This window comes from Chiloscyllium plagiosum, unplaced genomic scaffold (assembly GCF_037043375.1).
Source record: "Chiloscyllium plagiosum isolate Xiang-an unplaced genomic scaffold, Cpla_swu_hap1 HiC_scaffold_27, whole genome shotgun sequence".
NCBI classification, from domain to species: Eukaryota; Metazoa; Chordata; class Chondrichthyes; order Orectolobiformes; family Hemiscylliidae; genus Chiloscyllium; species Chiloscyllium plagiosum.
The window spans coordinates 34342038-34351594 of NW_028270165.1; the positions used below are offsets into that span (position 1 = coordinate 34342038).

At 46.4% G+C, this 9557-nt stretch overlaps 1 protein-coding gene and 1 pseudogene across 1 annotated transcript in view; one reads left to right on the top strand and one right to left on the bottom strand.

Moving 5' to 3' along the window:
• Positions 1-1284, bottom strand: part of LOC148143549 (endogenous retrovirus group 3 member 1 Env polyprotein-like) — a 25493-nt pseudogene extending 24209 nt beyond the window's left edge.
• The window catches only part of LOC148143550 (uncharacterized), a 15044-nt gene extending 5733 nt beyond the window's left edge, over positions 1-9311 (top strand). The window contains exon 2 of the mRNA XM_087975668.1: positions 7741-9311. Within this exon, the coding sequence (XP_087831794.1) occupies positions 7975-9267 (1293 nt within the window). The 5' untranslated portion in view covers positions 7741-7974 and the 3' untranslated portion in view covers positions 9268-9311. The remainder of the gene's footprint in view (positions 1-7740) is intronic.
• The last annotated feature ends 246 nt before the right edge of the window (positions 9312-9557 follow it).

Here is a 9557-nt window from a genome sequence, read left to right on the forward strand (position 1 = left end):
TTGCCCTCTTTTCACCCTATGGTGTCGAGGTTCACAATCTAGTCATTTCTGTCCTTCTAAGTTTGTACCATTATTGGTTGTTGTCCTCCCAAAGACATTACCAGCTTAGTCATTATCCATTTTAACACATTAAACCCTATCAGTAAACCTACAATTATTAGTAGCACATAAATGCCTAAATTCACTAACCGTTTTCCCACCCGGTCAATCTCCAGTTACCCCATCCCCATCCTTCATCTTTTCGGAGTTCATCTTCAATTTGTCTTATATTGCTTATCTTTTTCTTTACTATTTCTGCCTTATCTTCCACTATGGAAGAGATGTCTGGGATGAAGGTGCAGCATTCTTTACCAATCAGAGCACAGGTTCCCCCTTTTTCGGCCAAAAGATAGTCTAAAGCCATTCGATTCTGTAAAGCTGTCAGTCTTGTGGCAATCATTTCAGTGATTATGGCCGATATTTGGGATTGAGTTTCTCCCATCGCGTCGGTGGTATCATTAATTAAATTTTCAAGGGCAGCTGCTATTTCTGTATTTCCACCCCTGCCCTTGTAGTGCCGTAGTTTGGGAGTAGTGTCCACAGTAGACGGTCTCCTTCTGAGACCTCTCTGGTCTTGCGTCTTATCCCCCCTTCCTTTCTCAGGTTGGGCTCATGCTTTTCTATTCGGAGGTGAGGGACTATATAAGCGAGGTAACAGCAGCCACTCCAACCTTTCTGGTTTTGGGGAAGTGTTTTGTCAACTTCATAACATGACACATTTGATCACACGAACATATTTTTCCCCGGGATGGATAGGCCTTCAGACCGCATACCCAATATGTTCCGTTTAATATTTGGGGAGTGGTCGTGGCAGTGGCTTGACTGGTGTGGACACAAGATGATTTTCCCAGTTGGAAAGGTGCAGCATCATTCTGATTACAGAAACAGGTGGTATTTACTGCTCCTTTCGGTGGGGAAATTCTAAGACTATCAATAGTGCCCTGATGTTTTGGAGCTGGCCTTGGGAACCATCCCGCAAAGCTATATTTGCTTCTTTCAAACCTCCACTTTGTATTATTTGAACCCACATCAAATTATTGTACATTGTACACGTTTTTTAGTGAGCAATATTACTGAGGGGGGGATTCCAGATTCGCCATGGTGTGGGACCTCTGCACAGACCCAACAGTCGGCAAGTCCCTCTTGTTTAGCATAATTCTGGCACAGCGTAGTGAAGTGATTTTTCGCATTTCCTTGAATAGTTAGTACTACTAACGTTACAATACTATACCAGTATCTACCCATCTCTGAACTCTGCCTACTGTCCTGTCTTAACATTTTAGGTGTCACACAGCCCTTACAATCAATAACAATATGTATATCAGCAAACGTTAAAAGAGTCTTTTGTCTCCGTTCATTCTTTCTTTCTTAACTTTCAGAGGGTTGTCTGTAGGATGAGCGTGCCACTCCGCCTTTGGGGCATTCACAGGACCTTTAACGCGAGTGTGATGACTCCACCCTTTCTCAGCAGTCCGAATAGCAGTTTCACTAGTCAGGAGAGTTAGGAATGGTCCCTCCCAGCACGGGTGCAGTTTGGTATCTTTCCAGGTCTTGATCAGGACCCAATCACCCGGTTGTATTCGATGTACTGCAAACTTGAGTGGCAGTGTCTGTACCAACAGGCCTTTATTCCTAAGAATAGACAAAGAAGAGCCGAGCGCCACAGTATAGTTCTTTAAAAACTTATCATTGAACTATGACCAGCCGTTAGGCAGTCTTTCAGCCTCGATAATGCTTCCCTCTATCCTGTCTACTACAGTATATTCATTGTGCTTTTTACCCTCAATCAGCCGGGAGGACGCGTCGATAAACAACCGAGCTCCCGCATGCAACGGTACGTCTCTTAAGTTCATTCGCACTTTAGTCTGATATTCAGTAATATCAAAGCTGTCATGTTCTGGATTGACAGGGGCCACCCCCCTCTCTCCGCCACAGAAATGCAGCTGGATTCAAGCAACTGTCTGTGACTAACACAAGGTCATCCTGTTCTATTAAGATTGTCTCATATTTCAAGATCCTAGAGTCTGTGAGCCATTGTCCCGTATTCTGATTTAAGAATTCTTTGCCTTTTACTCCCGAAACTTTGAGACCTTTGTTAGTTAATTTAACACCGCTCGGTCTAAAGCGTAGGGATGATCGTGCTGCTCCCGTATCCACTAAAAACACTGTTTCCTCTCCTTCAGGTCCCACCTTTAAATTTATCAAGGGTTCCCGGTGGGTCACAGGAGGAGGGAACCCCTGACTCCCCTAATCTTCATCAAAAATCATCAATGATACCGCTTCTCTTTGTCGTCCTAACCTTGGACATTGTCTATCGTAATTTCTTCAACTGCTGCAACCATTATTTTAGCTTTTTGTTTTTGTTTCTCCTCTTCCCTTTTCACACACACTTTCTGTGCCTCATATAACAGATCTTCTATCTGTTTTTCACTCCAGCCTTCTAATTTCTGTAATTTATTTTGTATGTCCAGCCATGATTTAGTCACAAATTGGACCTTTAAAAGTCCCTGTGCTACTGGATCATCGGGATTCATTCCCGAATATTTTCTACAGGCTTATTTTAATGTCTGTAAAAAGGCTGACAGGGCTTCCTCCTTTTCCTGTCTTACTTCTAAAGCTTTAAAAAACTTCTGAGATTTAGGTGCTGCTTCTTTAATACCCAAAATGACCATCTCTCGAAAGTCCCTCATTTTTCCTCTATCGTGTTCATCCATACCCTTCCAATGGGGGTCTACATTGGGGAATTTGCTTTTGGCTGGTATCACTCCCTCACCCACCGGATCTCTCTTTTCCATTCCCTCAGAGTAGCTCTTCTAATCATGCCCCTTTCTTCTCCTGACCGTACCTGATGTGGGGTGCTGACTACTAAGGCTCCCCTAAAAGTAAGTTTCCGACTCTCCTCTACCAATAAGGCTATTGCTACCACTGCCTGCACACACACTGGCCAGTAATGTAGTTTTCCATTCTTTAATTAACAATGAATTAATGCAGTCATGTTTTAAATTAACCATGAATCAATAAGACAGGTCACTGAGAATGTATGAAGGAATCCTGCCAATTAATATTGATTCAGGCTAACACAATTGAATTATTATAAATATTAATTATTAATTATATATTTTTGCTCAAGCGCATTCATTTATAAGAACCTCAACAGATTCAATAGCACCTTTTGCAGTTAATTAAATCCCCAATTTGGTGGCAATATCTCGTCATGAACGCAAAACTGATTCTTCGTGCCTCTCATCACAAAACTGTTGCCATAATCCAATTAACTTTTGTTTTTGTTCCCACTCCCTTGGGCTTAAAATTTAAGGATGACCTTGCTGTCCCCATATTGACTAGGAAAACTACGTCCTCTTTGTAAGGTACCATCTTTAAATTTATCAAGAGTTCCTGGTGGGTCCCCGAGGGCAGGAACTCCTGACACCCCTATTTTTCATCAAAGTTCATAAACGACACTGCCTTTACTTCCTTTTTCGGATCTGGACACTCTCTCTTAAAGTGACCTGTCTTTCCACAGTAATAACATCCCGCCTGTGGGGATTTCCACTTTGTTCCTTGTTCCTGTCTACCAGACCCCTTAACATCTCCTCCCCGATCCTTTCTCGTCCCTTTTGTAACATCTCCTCACCCAATGTTTTGTTTAAACCTTGATTCTTTTGAAGAAATATTGCAATTTTTCTTGCTCCCTGTAATCTCAAATACAATTTATCAATTGATGCTTGCTTTTCTTTAAAGCCTGTTCCTAACTATACATTTTGGAATCTTACTTGTAAATATATATTTATATATTATAAATTCTTTTATTCAGTGTTTAATATTCAAAATGCAAAATGCACACAGTTCCCAACTCTGAAATCCACCACAATCACCCGGTTACAGTCCCCTGATTCAAATCCAAAACTCGTCCTCCCAAGTAGTCCTGACCAGTCATTGCTCAATTACAATGCTATAGGTCGTGAAATAACCAGAGCTGCCTTAAAAGGATTTGTCTATTCAAGTTAAAACTTCAACTGTCCTCCATAAATCGCTTTTATGTAAGGATAAAAGGGATCAGTTAGAAACTGATAGGAAGGCAGTCATGACCTGTAAAAAGAACATTTTATTTCATAATCTTGCAAAATCCTTAACCTTAAAAGAAATCATGTTAAAATTTCCATAATAGAAATCAGACTCAAAACAGTCCCGGATCTCAAGCTCCAGGGAACATTCAATCACCAACAAACAAATGTGCATTCACACTGAATCACAAAGGGTTAAACTTTCTACTAGCTGTAGAGCTCTTTTTTCTCTCTCTCTCTCACACACACACACAGACACCATGTCTCACAGACACTTTGAGTTTCCCGCAACGACTCCTCTAGCTTTTGAATATTTTTCTGGGCGTCTGCCATAAGTTAGTTACGAAGTGCACCCTCAGTAGCCCTTCAGCTACTAGCCCTTCTGATACGAAGCATGATCTGATTCCTCCTGACTGTAAGGCTGTTTTTCATTGACATTTAATCTTTTTGTTTTTTATCCTTTCCTCGCGTCCAGGATTGTACTTCCAATCTCTTAACATTTTTCCTAAAGGACTGTCCATTGGGATGTGGTCCTCGAACGTCCCTCTCATGTCCCCTTCTACATCTAAATTGCTATTCTTATTTCCCATTTTATTACTCGGCCGTTTTCTTTATATAATTTCAATTAACCTCTCTGAAGTTCGGTGTTACCTTCTTCCACACCCACTTCAGGGTCCCAATCTCCGCGTGGGGGTTTCCCTTCTTAATAACCGGTCTAAGGCTGGGTGATCGCGTCAGTTAGACACCTTACTTGTTAGATTAACCTAGCCAATTAAAGACCTTTATTCTCTATTTTTTTAAGTTGCCAATTCCCCCGTACTTCTCGTACGGAACGAACCACCAAGGTAATACTTAAAGGTCAATTTTCATACCTTGGTCTGTGCACATATGTTACTTGGTCGAATGCGCACCCCGTCCTGCGGCAATACCAGACAGCAAAGTATGTTGTCAATCGAGGTCGCCCGAAATTTACCTTTATCCGGGTCTTATGTACACAAGAGTAACCTGACTGAACCACCACGTCTTACTGCCCTTCGCACCGCGGTGAAACAGCAAGTAAAGCTGCAAATCCCGGCCGCCCGCGAATGTGGGTCTTAAGTCCATAAGAGTTACCCGACCAACCGCCGTGTCTTAGTGCGCCTCGCTCGTGGCAAAGACTGACAACAAAACAAAACCAGCTGCCTACCCCAGTCACCCAGATCATACTTATTTAAGACCTTTTTCTTACCCGGGTATTGTGCGCAAGAGTTACCCGACCGACCCCGCTGCATCGCGTCTGCCCGTCCTGTCTCCAGGGTCTCCCAGTCCGGATCACGCTCGCCCAGAGCCGCCTCGGCAACAAGGGGAAACTAGAGATCGCCGAAATCAGCGAGGTGCACCTTCTCCGTTTCTCCAAGAATGCCGAGCGACCGGAGCTTGGGATCCTGGAACACGCCCCCAAATCTTTTAGAAACAAGTTTAATAAAATTTAGACGAGATCACCAAAACCGGAAACAAGACAATTTATTCTACGATCTTGCATGAAAGATCATCAAATGCAGAAGCAAATGAGCAAATTAGAACTCAGGTTAGTGTACAGTTATACCCTTTGAGCTGAGTGAGGGCATCTCTCCAGACTCCTAATTACCCAATCTCTCTTACTGTACCAGACCACTGCCCAGCTGCACTCCACCCTTATTACTTCCCCCTTCCCCAGGTTGGCAACCTTCCTTTCTGTAAATGCTGACACATACATTTATTTTGTCAAGATCTGGTTTCACATTTTGTATCAATTCTGCTGGTACATTCCATCCTCGGACATTTCATGAACTTGTATCGTTTTGTGTAGCTCAAGCATTTCAGTTATCTCAGCTTTTTGCTGATAGCATAATTTTACAAAAATATTTTTTTGTTATAGTAATTACACACCAATGTTAGCATTTAATTAACCACAATTATACACTGAAAAGTCCCTAAATACCTGCAGGGTTAATAGTTCTCTTGCTGTACCCCTTTTCTGTATGCTTTTTCTACATCTGCAAAAACAACACTTTACCCCATTTCGAACAGTTTTGAGCAAAAAGGCTAGGGGAATGGTTGAGGGTGAGTTACCCTTTGGAGGGTCGGTGTGGACTCGTTGCGCCGAGTGGCCTGCTTCTACACTGGGGATTCTCTGAAGGGAAGGAATTTCTGCAAACTGTGCAGGGCAGCACAGGCGGAGTGCGGGGTCCCGCTTCCGGCCGAGCCCCGCATCTCGTCCCGCCCCTTTCTCTTGCCCCGTCTCCCATACCCTCCCCCACCCCCGACCCATTGATGGCGTCACAATGCGCGGAAGTGGCCCTGTCAGTTTCAGGCTGAAACTCCCTCCCTCTGGAGGAACTGTTCATCCTGGGAAGGCGAGAGAGGGGAGGGGTGGAAATCTGTTCACTTGTAGCAGCTGGAGTGAATCCAGGGAGGGAGCAGATTCTGCAAACTCAGGTATATGTCTTAATTACCTGGACGAGGAGGGATGGAAGGATGGGGTGGGGCTGTTTTCCCCAAAGTCTGAAGGGTGACATTGCAGACATTTTATAGAATCCTGAGGGGCATGGATAGGGTCAATACTCAAGGTATTTTCTTTCGGATGGGGGAGTCCAGAACGAGAGGGTAAGAGGTTTCCGATAAGGCCGGGGTGGAGAGATGTAAAAGAGATCTTAGGGGAAACTTTTTTGATGGAGAGGGTGGTGCAGTTATGGAATGAGCTGCCAGATGAGGTGGTGGGTTCTGGTACAATTCCAGCAGTTAAAAGGTACTTGGATGGGTGTATGAATACGAAGGGTTCAGTGGATCGGGGCCAAGTGATGGCAAATGCGACTGGAGTCATAGAGATGTACAGCACGGAAACAGATCCTTTGGTCCAACTCATTCTTGCCGAACAGATAGCCAACCCAATGTAGTCCCAGCTGCCAGCACCCGGCCCATATAGGGGCCAAGTGATGGCAAATGTGGCTAGATTAATGTAGGATATCTGGTCAGCTCGGACAAGTTGGGCCAAGGGGTCTGTTTCCGTGCTGTATGACTCTAATTATCTTTGGTGAAAGCAGAAGTGTGGTTGTGAAGACTGGGCTTTCAGAGCAGCTTTCAAAGATGTTTTGCCCTGACTGGGAGCAGAAGAGTTTCACTGAAGTGTGTCGGTGTTAATGCCTTGATGTCTCAATTTGCTCCCACCTTCCTGGGGACGTTAACCATTTGTTCCACAAATAGCTGCATTGCAGGTTACCCCATGAATTGACACACTTATGTTTGCTTCTCAGAATCAGACCTGCTCACTGTCAACTGTATCCCAGTGTTGTGGAGTTATCCAAAATGCAGAGAGATGTCAGTCTTGACGTTTTTGCTTTTCTGCCCCTTTAAGATTCTGAATCAGCACCTTCAGGGAATTAGTTAGAGTGGAGTGAGAACAGAGGGGGAGAGAGAGTGGGATGGTGCTTTCAATTTTGTGGAATAACAAAAGAAAAGAATATTCCACAGAAAGTAGAATTCCTTGTTCAGAATTTCTACCCTGCACTGACAGTGATGGCTTTTGTAATCTCTTTTTACAGAGCATTTGAAGATCTGAAGATGGAAGTTTCAAAATCAACAGATTTATGCTCAAAATGTTGACTCTTCTGCTCCTCAGATGCTGCCTGACCTGCTGTGCTTTTCCAGCGCCACACTTTCTGACTCTCCAGTGTCTGCAGTCCTCACTTTGACAGTCACTCAATCCATCGGGATTGCAACGGTTTTCAACTATGATTCTGTGAGAAGGAGCAAAGCGTTTTGGTTCCTGTTTGAGTACGTTTTCAGCATCAGTGGGACTGGATGAGAGACCCTACCATTGCAGTGCACTGAGTGTGGAGCCTGAAGCAGTTATATGGCCTGGAAAGAGGAATTCACAGTGGGGAATAGGCTCTGCACACGTTTGTGTGTGGCTGAAGCTCCGGCCATGGAGAAACCAGAAGAATCCCGCCCCGTGGAGAAACCGTGGAAGTGTGGCGACTGCAAAAAAGGCTTCAGTTTCCCGTCTGCTCTGGAGACTCATCGGCACAGCCACACTGGGGAGAGGCGATTCCCCTGCCCTGTCTGTGGGAAGGGCTTCAGCGATTCCACCAACCTCCACACCCACCAGCGGGTCCACATGGGGGAGAGGCCCTTCAGCTGCCACAAGTGTGGGAAGGCCTTTTCCCAGGCCTCCAACCTCCAGACCCACCAGCGAGTCCACACAGGGGAGAGGCCCTTTAGCTGCCCTGAGTGTGGGAAGGCCTTTACCCATGCCTCCAACCTCCAGACCCACCGGCGAGTCCACACGGGGGAGAGGCCCTTCAGCTGCTTCGAGTGTGCGAAGGCCTTCAGCAATTCCTCCCACCTGCTGACCCACCAGCGTGTCCACACAGGGGAGAGGCCCTTCAGCTGCCTCGAGTGCGGGAAGGCCTTCAGGAATTCCTCCCACTTGCTGACCCACCAGCGGGTCCACACGGGGGAGAGGCCCTTCAGCTGCCCTGAATGTGGGAAGGCCTTCAGCAATTCCTCCCACCTGCGGAGCCACCAGTGGGTCCACACAGGGGAGAGACCCTTCAGCTGCCCCGAGTGTGGGAAGGCCTTCAGTAATTCCTCCCACCTGCTGAGGCACCAGCAGGTCCACACCGGGGAGAGGCCCTTCAGCTGCCCTGAATGCGGGAAGGCCTTCAGTAATTCCTCCACCCTGCTGAGGCACCAGCAGGTCCACACCGGGGAGAGGCCCTTCAGCTGCCCTGAGTGCGGGAAGGCCTTCACCAATTCTTCTAACCTGCTAGGCCACCAGCAGGTCCACACTGGGAAGAGGCTGTTCCCTTGCACAGAGTGTGGGAAGGCCTTCAGGTATTCTTCTCACTTGTTGACCCACTGGAGGGTCCACACCGGGGAGAGGCCCTTCAGCTGCCCCGAGTGTGGGAAGGCCTTCAGGCATTCCACTAACCTGCTGACCCACCGGCGGGTCCACACAGGGGAGAGGCCGTTCCCATGCCACGAGTGCGGGAAGGCCTTCAGCAATTCCTCTAACCTGCTGAGGCACCAGCGGGTCCACACGGGGGAGAGGCCCTTTCGCTGCCCCGAGTGCGGGAAGGCCTTCACCCGCTCCTCCTACCTGCGGAGCCACCAGCGAGTTCATGTGCCATCGCAGGGGGATTGAAGGAATGACGGCCAAGTGCCATTATCGACTGGACTATCAATCTGATTCCGGGGACTCCCGGGTTCGATTCCCATCGCAGCAGATGTTGGAATTGGAATTTAGTCAGAAATCTGGAGTTCAGAATCTAACGGTGAAACCATTGTCGGTGGGGTGGGGGTGGAAGAAAACTCCCACCTGATTCACGCAGTTCTTTTTTAGGGAGAGGATTCACTCAGTCGTCCCAGCTGCATCCTTTACCTGATCTGGCCTACACGTGACTCCAGACCCACAGCAGTATGATTGACTCTGCA